Genomic DNA, 17,279 nt, shown 5'->3' on the forward strand with positions numbered 1-17,279 from the left:
TTCAGTCTCTTCCCATCATCTGGCGCTTCTTTGCTCTATGTTGACTTCACTCTCCACAACATAACAAGGTTGTTGACAAAAATTCTGGATTTATGTCTTTTCAGTGTAAAGAGGGGATAATAAATGGTGATGGAAGGAAACTTGACTTTGGGTGGTGAACACACAATAAAATAAAATAAAATAAAATTCCTATTTAAAAACACACATAGAGTTTTTAAACATGCCTAATCCTACCTTTTAAAACTAAAAAGTTAGCCCTGGCTTGTGTGGCTCAGTGGATTGAGCGCGGGCCTGCAAAGAATCAAAGGGTCACTGCCTCCATTCCCAGTCAGGACACATCCCTGGGTTGCAGACTATGTCAGGTCCCCAGTAGGGGGCGCGCAAGAGGCAACCACACATTGATGTTTATCTCTCCCCCTCCCTTCCTCTCTGTCTAAAGTAAACGAATAAAATCTTTAAAAATAAATAAATAAAAGTTAAAAATAAATCAATAAAAACATGACTTTTCTACCATCAGAAAAAAACACCAAAACAATTTGGTGCTTGAGCCTAGCTCATGAAAGACAATGCTGATTTTTCCAGAATTGTGCATTCCAGTTGTTAAACACAACTTTAATTAAACATTAAATTATAAAAACCCACAAATGCCCTGGCTGGTGTAGCTCAGTGGATTGATGTTTCTCTCCTCTTCTTCCCTTCCCCTCTAAGGATAAATAAATAAAATCTTTTAAAAAATAAAATAAAAATAAAAGATTGTATTTATTTACTTTTAGGGAGAAGGGAAGGGAGAGAGAAAGAGAGGGAAAGAAACATCAACATGTGAGAGATATATCAATTAGTTGCCTCCTGCAAGCCCCTGACTGGGGACCTGACCTGCAACCCAGGCCTGTGCCCTGGCCAGGAATTGAACTGGTGACCTTTTCGGTTTGCAGGCTGGTGCTCAATCTACTGAGCCACACCAGCCAGGTTCTTTGTATTCTTCTTCAAACTTTTTTGTACATTTGAAATGATTTCAAAAGAAATTAAATATATTCTAAAAGATTTTATTTATTTATTTTTAGAGAGGGGGAAGGGAAGAATAGAAACATCAATGTATGCTTGCCTCTAGTGTGCCCCCTACTGGAGACCTGGCCTGCAGCCCAGTCATATGCCCTGACTGGGAATCCAACCCTTTGGTCTGCAGGCCAGTACTCAGTCCTCTGAGCCACACCAGCCAGGGCTCAAAATAAACTATATTTTAAAAACAAGGCTAAGAACTCTTTCAGAAGGAGTTCTTCCTTTCAGCATGCAAACATGCTAAAATCTCTCTCAATCTAAACAAGGCAAAACTAAAAACAAAATAATGAAGCCAGTGGCTACTAGCTATTGCCACTTCCTCCCTGCTGGGTGTCAGGATGTTGAGGAAATACCACTGGGCCCAGTGTCGGGAAGCCTCTATTTGAGGTTGGTTCTGCCCCTCCTTAACTATGTGACTTTGGCCAAATCATTTAACTTCTCTGAGCCTCAGTTTCCTCATGAGAGAATAATAGTATCTCCCTTAGGGATCTGCCATGGGAATCAAGGGAGAGAGGATATAAAAGTAGATCAACTCTAACTCTAACTACTGATGATCTTGAACTTTAACTCCTGGTGATACAGGACTATTGCCTTCACATCCTGCTACAATGCATCCTGTTCTTGGTGCTCAGCCTGCCCTTTGCAGAACTGTACACATCTGATCGAAGCCTTCATTTGCTGATACTCTCTGACCTTGGGTTCATTTCTTTTTTTAAAAAAGATTTTATTTATTCATTTTTAGAGAGAGGGGAAGAGAAGTAGAAAGAGAGGGAGAGAAATATCAATGTGTGGTTGCCTCTCACGCGCCCCCCTACTGGGGACCTGGCCTGCAACCCAGGCATGTGCCCTGAGTGGAAATCGAGCTGGCAACCCTTTGGTTCTAAGGCTGAGCTCAATCCACTGAGCCACACCAACCAGGGCAGGGTTCCTTTCTTGATGTCCTCTTCTCAACTGCCTGTCCAGGGCAGGTGCCCACTCAGGTCTGTTCCTGGTCCTTTCGTCTTCATCCTCTTGCTCATTCTGGAATATCTCTTATGTTTCCATCCCTTTAGGGGCCCCCATTATTATGTTGAGGTCTCCTACCACTTGTACCTTCTGCACTGAATTCTCCTCTCTTATTCAGGCATTCTCACAGGCATTTCAAATTCACCTTAAATAATTTGCAACACTAAATAATTCTCTTCGTACTTGCTTCTCTATGTTCTCATGACTTAAAACAACTCGTTTCGAAATTTAGCATGAACCATGCCAGTATTCCCATGTGCACAAGCTACCCTTCCTCAGAGTACTCAGGTTTTGTTTGGTTTGCCACCGGAAGTTACTGTGTGGTTCTTTGCTTTGTACACATAAGCACATCTCTTTTCATTGGACACAGAATCCATGTAATGCTGTATCCCTCAAGGACTTCTACTGATAAGAACATGGGCTTAAACACTACTATTTGTCGTGCTTCTAGCGCACTTGTGCTGTTAAGCACTTCAGCCCTTCTGCTGGCAATATAACTTATATACTCCTCCACCAAACTGTGAGCTCCTCAACGGAACAGGAAAGTGTTCACATTTATCCTTGTATCCTCATTGCCTAGCCCCGAATTTGGCCAGGAGTATACGCTCCCGATGCTTGAGTGTAATAATTAAATAGCCCTCGCTGGACTCGGGGATATGGTGTAGAAAGACACGAGGAAAAGCCGTGCTCTTTTAAGTTGAACCAGGTTGAGGATCCGGAACTTTTGTTGGAAGTATCGTTGTTTCTCAGGGAAGATTTTAGCCTCAATGTGTGCCCTTCACAAACATGGTTGCTATGCACCGGAAGTGGCAGGTTATTTCGCAGGAATTACTTCTTCCGCGGGGCGGAAAAGGCTTGTCTGCTTGCGCCCCGACCATTTCCAGCCACCTTTCCTAGCAGGAATCAATGAGTAAACTGTGGCGGCGAGGGAGCACCTCTGGGGCTATGGAGGGCCCTGAGCCAGGTAAACGAGGGTCAGTAAAGCAACTTAGGTGTTTGCAGAAAGGAGGCTCCTTTCTCGCTCTTTGCAGCTTCTGAGGTATTTCGCCACAGGTGGGAGGAAAAAGGCGGGGCTGTTGCTATGGTAACAACGTGTACCCAGGGAAGTGAGGGAGCCCTTAGGGGTATTCCGTTCTTCAGTGCTCTCTACTGCCGGGCTCCTGCCATACACCGTTGACAGACTTTCCCTCCACAGGGGAAGCACTGGAGTTGAGTCTGGCGGGTGCCCACGGCCACGGAGTACACAAGAAGAAGCACAAGAAGCACAAGAAGAAACACAAGAAAAAACACCATCAGGAAGAGGAACCTGGGCCCACTCAGCCGTCTCCTGCCAAACCCCAGCTGAAACTCAAAATCAAGCTGGGCGGCCAGGTCTTGGGCACCAAGAGGTGAGGCCAAATGAGCCAAGATTTTACGTGAGGAACCTTAGGAACAGGCAGAGATAGAAGCTGACTGGGCTTTTCAGAAGACAGAGAATAGACACTGGGACTTTAGGTCCCAGGTTAAGGCAGCAAGAAGCCTAGAGGGTGTGAGCAAGGTTAGATGTAGTGCCTTCCTACTTAGCCGAAGGAAGGCACTTACTCAACTTACGGAATGGTGTTGCTTCTCCACAGTGTTCCCACTTTCACTGTGATCCCTGAGGGAACTCGGTCACCCTCTCCCCTTATGGTTGTGGACAATGAAGAGGAACCTATGGAAGGGGTCCCCCTTGAACAGTACCGAGCCTGGCTAGGTAAGAAGGATCTGGAGGTGGGGAAACCGGGTTTCTCACTATACATGATTAAGGGGAGAATTTTGAGTGTCCCAGTATTAACTTGGCCAAATTTGGGCCAAGTTAAGAATAATTTTACTTTTCTTTCTCCAGATGAAGACAGCAATTTATCCCCCTCCCCACTTCGAGACCTGTCGGGGGACTTAGGGGGTCAGGAGGAAGAGGAGGAACAGAGGTGGCTGGATGCCCTGGAGAAAGGGGAGCTGGATGACAATGGAGATCTCAAAAAGGAGATCAATGAACGGCTGCTCACTGCTCGACAGGTAGGTTGGTTCATTTTTTTTATTGTTACCAAATATTTAGAGAACCTTCCATGTCCCCAAAACTTTGCTGGGCAATGGCCAATCAGTGATGGAGAAAAGACAAACTATACTTTTGTTCTCATGGAGCTGGTATTCGTGTGTGGGTTGGGGGGGCAGTAAATAAGTAAACAATTTTGAAAAGCTGTTATCTTTATAATAAAAATAGGGTGATAAAATAAAGTGGTGATAAAGAGATGGCATTAGATAGGGAGGAAAGACTTCTCTGAAGAACCATTTCCAGTACTAGAGAAGCTTCTCAAGAAATCCCCAGAAATGGGATGCAAAGAGTTTAGTACACAGGGCAGGCCTCTAGATAGTCAGTGATCTAAAGCTGAAAGTCTGAAGACCTGGGAGGAGACAATATTAAGGACTCCTGGAGAGGGTGCTCGTACCACCCCATCTCCCAAGGGCTGTGCTCCTTAAGACCCTTGCTTTCCTCGTGTTCTCTTCTGCCTCCCCACGGACCTCACCTTTCCATTTTCTGACACCATCCCTCTCTCACCCCCCAGCGAGCTCTGCTTCAGAAGGCGCAGAGTCAGCCTTCCCCGATGTTGCCACTGCCTGTGGCTGGGGGCTGTCCTGCCCCCGCCCTCACCGAGGAAATGCTGCTGAAGCGCGAGGAGCGAGCGCGTAAGAGGCGGTTGCAAGCGGCCCGGCGGGCGGAAGAGCACAAGAACCAGACTATAGAGCGCCTCACCAAGACTGCAGCACCCAGTGGGCGCGGAGGACGAGGGGCTGCGAGGGGGGAGCGGCGGGGAGGGCGGGCCGTGGTCCCAACCCCTATGGTGCGCTACTGCAGCGGGGCACAGGGTTCCACCCTTTCCTTCCCACCCGGCGTCCCTACCCCAGTACCAGTGCCTCAGAGGCCACCTCCATCAGGTCCCCCTCCGCGATGCTCAGTACCCGGCTGCCCGCACCCGCGCCGCTACGCCTGCTCCCGCACGGGACAGGCGCTCTGCAGCCTTCAGTGCTACCGCATAAACCTGCAGATGCGGCTGGGAGGACCCGAAGGCCCCGGGTCCCCCCTTTTGGCTACTTAAAACCCTTAACCCGGATTCTGTGCCCTCTCCCCTGCCCGGATTGTCTTCGCCATCCTATTAAATTTCATCCAGTTCCTCAATTTGTACAGAATTGGGAGAATGGGGTATGGAAAGCCAATTTCCGGTGCACACATCTCGCCTGCATTACAATGAGGAACGAGATGTTTCTAGGCTTGCGTTGACGCCTAGAAAACGTCCACCAGACCATGGGACGGCTGACCACTCTTGCCCAGACTCTTGCAGACTTTGGAGACCCCGCCTCTTACAGGCGGAATTACCTGGGGAGGTTGGGCATATATCGGAAACCCCGGAAGCAGGGCTCAAGCCAATCAGCGGGAAGTTTGCTTTGTTAGGTGGCCATTCATTGGTTGGCAACTGAAAGCCTATATTGTTGTTCATGTTGGCTGTCGTCGCTGCCAGTCAGGGCGGTGGGTCGAACCTTACCCCACTCTTTTGTCTGGGAGAGTTGTTGTCTGGGAGAGTGGCAGAGGCATTGCTGTGGATTGGTCACTTGGAGAAACCTCCGATCCTTTCCTATTGGCTTGTTCTCTGAGGCGGATGCTGATTGGTAGGACGGAGCAACCGGGGTCCTAGTTGGCAGAGCTCTCCCCGGATGGGAGCTCCGGCCACCGAGTGATGGTGGCAGCGGAGAAGATGGGCCGGGCAGGGGCCATGGCGGTGGCGGCAGAGGTGGCAGGGGCGGGGCAGCTGGTGGTAGAGGAGGCTGTAGTCTTCAGGGGGCTGTAGGTGGAGGCATGGCTCAGGACAGCAGCGGGAACGGCAGCGAGGAGGCCTGGGGGGCACTTCGGGTGCCACAACAGCAGGTATCCCAACAGCTCCAAAAGCGTATCACGACAGCCCTCTATTTCCCTTTCCTCCTTCCTGTCCCTTCCTTTTGGGGGTGGGGGGAGGAACTCACAGAGCCAAAGGTACTGTGAAGTTCCTGAATATGCCCCTTCCATTCTTTGTTTAAACTTTGTAACGTAGCTACAGATGATTTTGCCTGTAGACCCATCATAGACCCATCCCATGGCTGCAGTGGGAGCTTGCAGTGGCTCTCCAGTGAACTGTCTTAGTGAGGCCCCAGGGAGGCTCCCTCTGTCTTGTAACAGTTATTTGTGATGTTTTTCTGTGTGCCTATTGTCACAACAGAATCCAGCAGCGTCTTCTCTTGAGGGAGCAATTTGGAGAAGAGCTGGAACCCAGACTCGCGCCCTGGATGCCATCCTTTATCATCCACAGCAATCCCATCTGGTTGGGAGCACTGTTCTGGGTCTCATACTGCCCCTGCTCTACCCTAGGAAGTCTGAGACCCAGGGTTGGAAAGACCCACCTTGGGGATGGGGAGTGGCAGACGGTGGGGATGATGAAAGCATTTAAGCTTCAGAAATTACTTTAAACTCTTAACCCATTGTTTGAGACTTTGAGATAGCTCAGTTCGTCTTCTGCCAAAACACTTCATTGACTGAATATACCTTGGGGGCCAGCCCTATGCAGAGCTGAAACCTGCCTCTCTGTATGTCCACACCATCGTCTGGTTCTCTGGACTGATTTTTGCTATTCCAAACCCTCTTCCCTGCCCTTCAGACATTTGAGCATCCCTCTCAGCGTCACTCTTCCCCCTCTTCATAGATCTGTACTAAACTTGGTTCACAGGGTGGGTTTGTGGATTTGCATGCAGGGGCTGAGGGTGGGAGTGGACAGTGCCTTGGGCTGGAATCTCCCTTGGTTCTAAGTGCTTCCTTGCTCCCAGCTTCGAGAGCTTTGCCCAGGAGTGAACAACCAGCCCTACCTCTGTGAGAGTGGCCACTGCTGCGGAGAGACTGGCTGCTGCACCTACTACTATGAGCTCTGGTGTGAGTCTCCAAGAGGGCTGTTCTCAGATCCTTTTTCCAGCCTCCCTTGGACCTCAGAATTTTAGCCTTCAGGGACCCTTCTCTGCATGGGAGGTATCTAAGACTCTCCCTCTTCACCCCCTGCAGGGTTCTGGCTGCTCTGGACAGTCCTCATCCTCTTTAGCTGCTGTTGCGCCTTCCGTCATCGAAGAGCTAAACTCCGACTGCAGCAGCAGCAGCGGCAGCGTGAGATCAACTTGCTGGCCTACCATGGGGCATGTCATGGGGCTGGCCCTGTTCCTACCGGTTCACTGCTTGACCTTCGTGAGTGACTTGAGGCTCTGGGCTCAATACCAGTTGCCCCTCCCAAATGAGGACCCTGAATCATCCCCACATTGTTTGCAGACATTTCAAAGCACAGTTTTCCCTAATAGTAAAGAGACTACCACCTCATCCCTGGTTGCATTCAACCAACCATGCCATTCTTTCCTGCAGGCCTCCTCAGCGCCTTCAAACCCCCAGCCTATGAGGATGTGGTTCACCGCCCAGGCACACCACCACCTCCTTACACTGCGGTCCCAGGCTGCCCCTTGACTGCTTCCAGGGAATGTACCTGCTGCTCCTCCACTTCTAGCTGCCCTGCCCACTGTGAGGGAACAAATGTGGAAGGTGTTTCCTCCCACCAGAGTGCCCTCCCTCATCAGGAGGGTGAGCCTGGGGCAGGGGTAAGCCCTGCCCCCACACCCCCAGCCTGCCGCTATCGCCACCTGACTGGTGACTCAGGTATTGAGCTCTGCCCTTGTCCTGACTCCAGTGAGGGCGAGCCAGTCAAGGAGGCTAGGGTTAGTGCCACCCAGCCAGATCAGGGGGACCACTCCCCTTGTGCATTGCCCCTAGATCCCATATCCCAAGTTTCTTCTGTGGGGCTGGCTTCCAGTGAAGGGGACATCCCATAAGCAGTTTTAGGAGGGTGGGAGAGTTACTTGCCCACTAGAAACACCCCTGGTACCAGTTCCTTGAGTTCTCGGCCTTTCCCTGCCCTCCTGGAATCTGCCTAAGAGGGCTTGAGTCCTGAGGAGAGGGACTGTGTTTGGGGGACTGTGCTAGTTCTACCCCCACTGACATACACAGGAGCCTTTGATCTCATTAAAGAGATGTGAACCAGCTGCTTGTGGATTTGGGTGGACTAGTGCTCACCTCACTTCACTGCACTTGACCCGACTGGCCATTCTTCCCACCTTCTCTGAAGATAATATCCCTAAGGCCTGGATGAGCCAAGACCTCTTGGTGAGGCAAAGCTAGCAAAAACAATAGTTTCTCATGGTTTTCCAATTTATTTAGAAAAATAGACTCTGAATTCACATTCACCCCAGTGCTGTGTGGGATGATAGTAAGGAGACACCTGAGATGGTTTGAAGCACTGGTAGCTGAGGGCTGGGGGCAGAAGCTACAGACCTGGTCCGTGTAGTCTGGAGTGGCACAAGTGGTCTGGCTCCCCTCCCACACTCTCCCTTCAGTAGTCTTCAGCCATGGCCAGTAAGACAAGGCTGGTCCAACCCTGGAAGGGGCGGCAGCCCATGCCCCGTCCGTCCCGGTCACTGTACTGCTCCCAGAGGAAACCTGTGGCCTGGTACTGCCGCAACACATTGCCCACCACGTTGGCACGGAGCTCACTGTGGAGTTTGGCAGCCTGGGCTTGGTGGGGACCCTCCAGACGCCCATAGTGGTGGAGAGCCCCTAGGGCCAGATAGTTGACATTGAACCAGACAGCACCCCGCCAGTAGGGAGGATCATGCTCTGAATTGCGCTGGCCATAAAAGGGGCTGGAGGCTGCAAGGGAGCGCAAACCAAAGGGACTCCAGAGATGGCGACTGTCACCAAGAACATCCAGCAGTGGCCCAAGGCGGGATGAGTGGGGGTCAAGCAGCCGCAGCAGCAAGGGAAAAAGACTGACATAGCCCAAGGCATCCACATATTGCAATCGAGGGTGGGGCCGGCCCACCACCCGCATCAGCCCATGAGGGGGCTGAGGCTTCAGCTGCACTGCTTTTGTGTGGTTCCCAAAGTCTGCAAAGATTCCTAGCTCTGGGGCCCAATGCAGCTCATCCAGGATCTCCTCTGCCCCCAGTGAGGCTGCCAGTGGGCGCAGCTCCGCAGCTGCTTCAGCCTCTCCCAGCTGCTCTGCGAGCTGCACAAGAACACGGGCACCCAGTGCCACCCAGCATCGCAGGTCCAGGTGCCGTTCAGTGGCTGAGGGGTGTGAAGCGCGAGGATAGTCATCTAGCCCTGAAGGCAGTGTCTTGGGGTTCAGTAGGGTTGGCAGGGCTGGGTCTCGACCCCGCCAACGGTAAGATAGTGGCTCTGGTCCTGCCTGGCTCTCATGGAGCCAGGAGAACCAGGCACGCAGGCGAGGGAAGGCCCTGCGGAGAAAGGCTAAGTCAGCAGGATCATCACCCTCTAGCATGTGGGCTACAGGCAAAAGCAGGGTTGGGGGGTTGGCATGGGCTGCTCGTTGCACCAGGAATTCTGGGGGTACTCGGGCTCGGGCCTCATCCCCAAGCACCTGCTCCCGCCCAATCCAGCCATTGGCATTGAGTAGCCCCAGCCAGTGGCCTAGGGCATCCCAGGTGAGGCGGGGATCCCACCGCTGGACCAGTAGCTGGTGAAAGCCCTCGTCCCAAAGGAAGCCTCGTGGGAAGAATGACCTGGAGGGCACTGCTGTGAAAAGAGGGACAGGTGGAAAGAGGGCTGGGGCCACCTTCTGCTCAGATCCCTCATCCCCTATGTCTGGCAACACAAGACCCTGTCCATAGAAGTAGCCAATCCCACCAAGGAGGCCACTGAGGGCAGCCTGACCCAAAGATTGCTCCTCAGGACTCAGGCCCTTCTCCTGCAACCGGAAGGTCTTCTCAAAGCGCTCTCTAAAGGCTTTAATATGGGTCTCCAGAGCCTGAGTCAGCTGGCTGCCTGACAGCTGCCCCAGGGCTTGGTTTCCTCCTGCCTGGGCACTGCCTGATTCAAACACCAGCTCCACAGAAAAGGGGACTCTCAGTGTCACCTGTTGTATCAAGAATTGCCCTTGTTCCTGTCCTTGCCCACTTGGGCCTCTGTCCTCCCACTTCAGAGATCCTGGCAGGCCGAGGTAGCGATCAGGGGAGGATCCTGGGGGCCGATGCTGAAACCAGCTATTTAGGCGACTCTTCACCATCTCTGTCAGCAAGGGAAGTCCTGGGTTGGAGGACCAGAAGACATTGTAGCTTGAAGGGAAGAAAATAAATAGGAAATATTATTTGGGAGAAAGTGGAAGAGATTATAAAGAGAAATATGAGGTGACCAGGAGTCAGGATAGGAAGGTCCCAGCAATATAGAGGACATGGAGAGTGGTGAAAAGGGTAACACTGGTGGGAAGAGGTAGAGTGGAGAAGAAGATAGAAATCAGGTTAAGTCAGCATCCATACCACCCCTGCCGACACCCCACATTCTCCCTCCAATTACCTGCCATACTTGGGAGCAGTATCCCCTGGACTGGTTGGTGCCAGAAGTGTAAAACGGAAGTCCCCAAGTTCACTGGAGTGCCCTCTGATGAACTTCAACTGCCCCTTAGCCCCAACCTCCGGCACTAGGACTTCCTTGCCATCTGTCACCACATAGAAGAACAGGGACACCAAAGGGAAGGAAGAGGTACCTGAAGCCTAGATGACCAAGAAGGACAGAAACACATAGCATTAGAGTGACATCCTCTCTTGAGAATCAGACTTAGTGAGGGCAAGGGGCACCAAGTAGAAGCAACATGAAAAACAACATATAACTGGCAGTGCTGAATGAGGGTCACTCAGGGTGAGCACCCAGTGAGATGAAAGATCCTTGCACAGGGTTCTCTGGGAAGTAAGTATTCCTGTGCCATGTATTATGCTAAGAACTCTCTGTATATTTCCTTTAATTCTTACAATCCTGTGAGTTAGGTGCTATTTTTATCTCCATTTTACAGAAAAGGAAAACAAAGCTTAGAGAGAGTAAATAGAGGGGTCATAAAGGCAAGTGTTTAAGACAGGCAGGCAGATTCAAACCAGGCAACCAAACTCAGAGCTCCTGCTGTTACTTCAAACTGCATTTGCCGGCAGCAAAGGAAGGGTGGAGTGAGTCTGGGTGGGGGTAGGGTGTCCCGAGGCCCTGACCTGAGGCTCTACAGTCACTCTCCAGGTCCAGTCCCCTCCGTGCAGACCCCCAGGTCTCTTGACGAATTCAGTGGTGAGCCTTAAGGCCCCATCCTGGATGTGTTGCCGCCCGAAGGAGAGACCGTCGTGAAACTCCCAGCCATAGGGACCCACGCCGTCCCCCTGTTCACACGTGTGCCTGAGCCTAGGGGTCCCTGAGGCGGCGACTTGCTGTGCCCACATTAGTCCTGGGGGTAGAATGGCCACGTAAGTCGAAGACAGAGCAGGGATACTGTTCCTCTGGGTTTACGAGAACTTCGGGGTCATCCCTCTTCAAAACTCTCCTAATCCACTCCTCCCCACTCCTACTCTGGAGTGAAACTGGGGCGCCCAGATTACGGCTTCGCCTGTCTGCCCGCTCGGGCCCGGTTACCGGTGAGGAGGGGCTGCGGGCTGCGGGTCTTCATGCCGAAGTAGACGTGTGGACGGTAGGTGCCCCAGAAAAGGTCCGGAGCCACGGCGGGACTAGAAGAGTCTGGAGGCAGCGCTGGGGGCGCGGAGTGCAGCGTGACCGCCCGCCGCGCACGGTGCCACGCCAGCAGCCAGCTTCCCGACAGGGTCAGGGCCAGAGGCAGGACCACGATGACCAGAACGGCTCCCCCGACAGTGCCACGGGCCACGCCGGCCCGCCTTTCCCGTCGCGTAGGGCCGCCCCGAGCCGCCCCCTCAGCCGTCCGCCCTCCATTTGTCGGCGCTCCGCGGCGCCGCCTCTCGCCCCGAACCATCCTGGCACGGAGGTCGGCGTCGCGGGAGCTCGGAGAAGCGGTAAAGTAGCCCGGATTCTGCCTTGGCTCCCCAGCTCGAGCGCAGGGTCCCGGCGGCCACTGATCTGTCAGTCGCAGAAGCCCGCCGGCGCCTCCTTCTACGCTTCCGCATCTCCCCGGAAGTCCCGCCCCGCCACGTCAGGTTAAGTCTCCTAGGTTGGAACGGGCTTCTACACCTGGTTCAGGGATCGTGGGCTGCTTGGGTCGCTCGTGTCCAGTGGGCCTGCGTTTAATGTTTATTTGGTGTCCTCGCGAAGTGCACGGGCTAGTCAAGAAAAGACAATCTTACATTAGGCTATTCTAAAATATATATATTATTTATACCTGAGACGCCATTCCGAGTGATTTACGATTAACACTGCCTCCACTGTAGCACGACAGAATTCGTCCACAAGGCGCTAGCAGAGCTAAATGCTAAATACCAAGAATTGCAGTGGAGAAATATTGGCTGTTTTATTTTTTAATAGATTTTATTTATTTACTTTTTTAGAGAAAGGAAGGGAAGGAGAAAGGGAGAGAAACATCACTGTGTGGTTGCCTCTCACACACCCCCAAGTAGGGACCTGACCCTCAACCCAGGAATGTGCCCTGACTAGGAATTGAACCAGTGACTGGTTCGCAGCCTGCGCTCAATCCGAATCTGTGACTGAGCCACACCAGCCAGGGCTATTCGCCATTTTATGATTAAGGGTCTCATCCAGGAGAACTGGGAAATTATTACTCAAAAGTTGGAACACCCTAATGGCATGGCTGGTAGGTTACAGATTATATAGAGCAAAATCACAGGACACAGGGATTCCGGGTCCTGCTGGGAGCTTATTGGTTGGTGAGCTAAGGGTAATGAATCATTTCTTCAGGTCTTGAGGATAGCTCTGAGCTGTGTTTCTGCCCGCCTGTGTCTGGTTTCATGGGAAAGTAGTGGGGGGTGCACCACCTTTGGGCCCAGGAACTGAAACAATTTAGGTAAAGATGTTCTCTAGCTTGCCAGAGGTTGGGACCCTAAGAACATTAGTCATTTGGGCTACGGTCTTTTGGTACCTGGGGGGTGAGGGTCACTGATAATGGGGAAAAGGTTGGGTCTCTTGAGAGGTATATGTGTGGAGATAGACTGATTTCTAGGGCTATGATTTAAAACTCAATTTAATCAGTCATAAGGACCCTTGGTTTCATCAGCATGGCCCAATCTAGTGGCTGAAAACTGTGGCTTAAGAAAGTTCAAGTAGCCCTGGCTGGTGTAGCTCAGTGGATTGAGCACGGGCCTGCGAGCCAGAGGATCGCGGTTCGATTCCCAGTCAGGGCACATGCCTGGGTTGCAGGCCGACTCCCTGCAGGCCAACTCCCAGCAGGGGACACACGAAAGGCAACCATACATTGATGCTTCCCCTCTAAAGATAAATAAATAAATAAAATCTTTAAAAAAAAAAAAAGAAAGTTCAAGTAATTTGGCCCTGGTCAGGGACAGGAAGTGGTTAGGAATCCAGGTATATCCAAGTCAAACTGGATCATTTTACCCACTTTCCTAGTGAAATGGAGGGTGCTGGAGTGGACGTCTGGGGAAGCCTGAGACCTGTTGCAGCAGTGTCTCTCAGGGACCATGACTTGAGACATCTCATCTTCACTCAGGCTAGAATTCCTTATCTAGATGAACTCTAAAAGGACCATAATGGTTGTGCATGAACTTAGAGAATGCTTATTTTCCACAACCCAGGAGGCAAAGGAGCTTAAGGAAAGGATCACTTATGTTCAGTTAGGGAAGGCTTTAGGAAGGAGCACCTCAATTTGACCCAGAAGAGTCAACTTTACTTTTGATGGTTAAGAATGCAACTTAGGACTTCCGCCAAGATGGAGGCATAGGTGGAAACACTGTGCCTTCTCCCACAACCAAGTTTGAATACAACAAAGGTTTGGAGAAACAAAGACACAACCAAAGGACAGAAAATTGAATTATACGGAAGTCCGACTACATCTAACCATTCAACGGGGACGGTAAGAGGGGCGGAGCCAGCAGCGAGCAGGGTCGGGCAGGACAGGGCCCCCGACCCAGGCGCGCAGGCAGACGGGAACCAGTTGGGGTGCGGGGCAGACCGCGGGCGCATATTCGCGCATAGTGAGACAGACCACGCAGGCCCCAGGGGGCGAGGGCTAACGGCGGTGGCACACTCGCGTGCCGTGGGACGAAACGCGTGGGCCCGGTGACGGCAGCAACTGCGGCACCGGTGAGGGCCGTGGCGGCAGGCAGCGGACAGGACGCCATAGTCCCTCTCTGACCCCACCCCCACATACAGCGTCACAACCCAGCGACTTAGTTGCCCTGCAATACCAGTGAGAGCCATTGTCTCTCTTTGACCCCGCCCCCACATACAACGTCACAACCCAGCGACTTAGTTGCCCTGCTCTAGTGAACACTTTAGGGCTCTGATCCTGCTATGGAACAGGCACGAACAGCCCAAAAGATGGCGCAAGAAGAACTCAAAGTCTCAGAGCCAATAACTCTAAGTGACCGAGAAACTGCCAGCCTCTCAGAAGCACAATTCAAGACACTATTTATCAGGATGCTCACAGAACTGGTTGATTATAGTCAGAAATTAGAGGAACATATGAAGGCTAAACTAATTGAAATGAAGGGAGATGCCCAGGAAACCAATAGTGATGGAAAGGAAACGGGGACTCAAATCAATGGAATGGACCAGAAGGAAGAACTAAACATCCAACCAGAAAGGAATGAAGAAATGAGAATTCAAAACAATGAGGAGAGGCTTAGGAACCTCCAGGACATCTTGAAACGTTCCAACATCCGAATTATAGGGGTACCAGAAGGGGGAAGAAACAGCCACCAGTGGAAAACGTATTTGAACAAATAATAAAGGAGAACTTCCCCAGTCTGGCAAAGGACATAGACTTCCAGGAAATCCAGGAAGCTCAGAGAGTCCCAAAGAAGGTGGACCCAAGAAGGAACACACCAAGGCACATCATAATTACATTAGCCAAGATTAAAATGAAGGAGAGAATCCTAGAAATAGCAAGAGATAAGGGGATAGCCACCTATAAAGGAGTACCCATCAGACTGTCAGCGGATTTCTCAAAAGAGACCTTACAGGCAAGAAGGGGCTGGAAAGAAGTATTCCAAGTCATGAAATCCAAAGACCTACAGCCAAGACTGCTTTATCCAGCAAAACTTTCATTTAGAATGGAAGGACAGATAAAGTGCTTCTCAGATAAGGTCAAGTTCAAGGAGTTCATCATCACCAAGCCCTTATTATATGAAATGCTAAAGGGACTTATATAAGAAAAAGAAGATGAAAAATATGAACAGTGAAAGGACAGCAAACACACAGTTATTAACAACCACACCTAAAACAAAAGCAAACCAAGAGGACAGCTAGATCAGGAGTGGAACCATAGAAATGAAGAACACATGGAGGGTTAGCAACAGGGGAGTGGGAGGAGGAGAAGGGGGGAGAAGGCACAGAAAATAGCATAGATGGTAGGTAGAAAATAGATAGGGGGAGGGCAAGAATAGTGGGGGGAAATATAGAGTCTAAAGAACTTGAGACACGTGGTTATAAACTAAGGGGGGGTGGAGAATGGTGGGGGAGGGAGTGTGCGGGTGGAGGGGATTGAAGGGGGGCAATAGAACAACTGTAATGGTATAATCAATAAAATATATTTTTTAAAAAATAAAAAGATAAAGCCCTGGCTGGCGTAGCTCAGTGGATTGAGCGCGGGCCTGTGAACCAGTCTATCGCGGTTCGATTCCTAGTCAGGGCACATGCTTGGGTTGCAGGCCAGTTTCCGGCAGGGGCCAGTTCTCTGCAGGGGATGCACGAGAAGCAACCATACATTGATGTTTCCTTCCTCTCTCCTTCCCTTCCCCTCTAAAGATAAATAAACAAAATATTAAAAATAAAAAATAAAAAGATAAAATATTCTGAACTTTCTGACTGGATATGAGGGAAAATGAGAGGGCAGAACCAGAGGTAATGTTGTGGTTTCCAACCCAGGTGGCTGAGTAGATGTAGTGACCTTAAAAGGAATAGGGAAGTCAGGAGGAGAGGCAAATATATGTGTACGTAAGATCACCATTATTTTGGACAAAGAATGTGGTAAGATTTGGAGAAAATCAGGAGCAGGTAACCTGACTATAGCACAGAAGTTGAGATTAGATCCAAACAGAAATGCAAGGTTTAACCTAAGAGGGTAGTTCAAGTTATATCAGAAGATGAGATACCCCAAAAACAAAAAAGAAAAAGAGGTTCACTTTTATGGTTAAGAAAAGAAAAGAAAAGTTCTACAGGCAAGTGATACTGAGATGGAAGGATGAGGACTGAGAAAACAGCACTGGACTTAGCTAATAAGTTTAAAAGGTACCTTGAGTGAGAGGTCGAGAAGTAAAATTCAAACGATTAAGCAGTGAGTGATGGTTAGAAACTGAAATAAATTCAAGTTTGTCCAGACCCCTCCCACATTCCGACTTGTCCTAGAAGAACTGGTTAGATTTGTAGTCCCAGGGCTTTTATTTTTTTTTATTTTTTTAATTTTTTTGGTGGTGGTGACAGTAGGGGGAGGGCTCTCTGTGGCCATGAAGATAGTGATTTGAGAGATTAAGTCAAACTTTTCTTGGATAAGTGTCCTAATTAAGTCTCAGGCTAAAATCTGCTTGTTGGTCTCTTACGCGCTGTCAGCGCCCAGCACCAGCTACAGGCTTGTCCCGGCTCTCCGCCGCAGCCCTGGCCTGGATGTGGGAGGCAAACGCAGTGAGCATTTCTTGGGCTGTGAGGTGGGCGCTGCGCATAATCAGGCGATGCCCGTCTCCTGGAGAAGAAACGAAAGAATCAGGTACGAGGACAACGGTGCCTTGGGGGTGCGAGCTGCCTGCCGCCTCTCCCGCCTGACTCCCCAAGCGTGCCCACCGAAAAGCACGTCCACGCAGGGCTCCGAGCCGTCGTGCCTCACATCCGCAGTCACTAAGCAGTTAAAGTTGGTGGAGCGGACCTTCTCGCTGCTCACCACCTGGAGGAAGGTCCTGTGGTGGGAAAGCGGCGTGAACGTCCGGCCGAGGATGGTGAGCCCCGTGGCGGGAGGGAAGCGCGTCCCTTTCTGTTCCCACTCCCTTCCCCTCGTACCTCGTTGACTCCACGTTCTTCTCGAAAGGACAGAATTGAACCCGAACCTCTTTGACAGCACGGAGCCCTAGCCGAGCCAAGGCCGCCGCCATGGTAACGCCCGCCCCGGAAGCACTCTCCCAACAGACGTATAGTCAGTGAGAGGCAGTGAGTGGCCGGGTTGCCCCAG

The 17,279-nt window shown here is 51.0% G+C and overlaps 4 protein-coding genes across 5 annotated transcripts; 2 read left to right on the top strand and 2 right to left on the bottom strand.

Moving 5' to 3' along the window:
- Positions 1-2,882: 2,882 nt before the first annotated feature.
- Positions 2,883-5,252, top strand: INO80B (INO80 complex subunit B). Its single transcript, XM_037064896.1, has 5 exons — positions 2,883-3,025; positions 3,257-3,449; positions 3,675-3,793; positions 3,926-4,095; positions 4,644-5,252. The coding sequence occupies exons 1-5, from the start codon at positions 2,968-2,970 to the stop codon at positions 5,172-5,174; spliced, it is 1,071 nt and encodes a 356-aa protein (XP_036920791.1). The 5' UTR covers positions 2,883-2,967; the 3' UTR covers positions 5,175-5,252.
- Positions 5,253-5,748: 496 nt separating this feature from the next.
- On the top strand, positions 5,749-8,176 carry WBP1 (WW domain binding protein 1). 2 transcript variants are annotated; one of them, XM_037064897.1, is made up of 5 exons: positions 5,749-5,998; positions 6,327-6,428; positions 6,928-7,030; positions 7,157-7,333; positions 7,505-8,176. In XM_037064897.1, the coding sequence occupies exons 1-5, from the start codon at positions 5,930-5,932 to the stop codon at positions 7,963-7,965; spliced, it is 912 nt and encodes a 303-aa protein (XP_036920792.1). In that variant the 5' UTR covers positions 5,749-5,929; the 3' UTR covers positions 7,966-8,176. The 2 variants fall into 2 exon arrangements, with proteins under 2 accessions (XP_036920792.1, XP_036920793.1); XM_037064898.1 differs by lacking the exon at positions 6,327-6,428.
- Positions 8,177-8,323: 147 nt separating this feature from the next.
- Positions 8,324-12,106, bottom strand: MOGS (mannosyl-oligosaccharide glucosidase). The gene is made up of 4 exons (XM_037064895.1): positions 11,597-12,106; positions 11,185-11,411; positions 10,505-10,701; positions 8,324-10,266 (listed from the first exon to the last, which is right to left on the bottom strand). Exons 1-4 carry the CDS (start codon positions 11,946-11,948, stop codon positions 8,523-8,525), a joined length of 2,520 nt encoding a protein of 839 aa, XP_036920790.1. The 5' UTR covers positions 11,949-12,106; the 3' UTR covers positions 8,324-8,522.
- A 4,339-nt stretch (positions 12,107-16,445) lies between these two features.
- MRPL53 (mitochondrial ribosomal protein L53) lies at positions 16,446-17,227 on the bottom strand. Its single transcript, XM_037064907.1, has 3 exons — positions 17,111-17,227; positions 16,898-17,010; positions 16,446-16,799 (listed from the first exon to the last, which is right to left on the bottom strand). Exons 1-3 carry the CDS (start codon positions 17,200-17,202, stop codon positions 16,666-16,668), a joined length of 339 nt encoding a protein of 112 aa, XP_036920802.1. The 5' UTR covers positions 17,203-17,227; the 3' UTR covers positions 16,446-16,665.
- Positions 17,228-17,279: the final 52 nt, after the last annotated feature.

This window comes from Sturnira hondurensis, unplaced genomic scaffold, assembly GCF_014824575.4.
Source record: "Sturnira hondurensis isolate 20B ecotype Veracruz unplaced genomic scaffold, ASM1482457v3 Scaffold0015596, whole genome shotgun sequence".
In the NCBI taxonomy this organism is placed as follows: Eukaryota; Metazoa; Chordata; class Mammalia; order Chiroptera; family Phyllostomidae; genus Sturnira; species Sturnira hondurensis.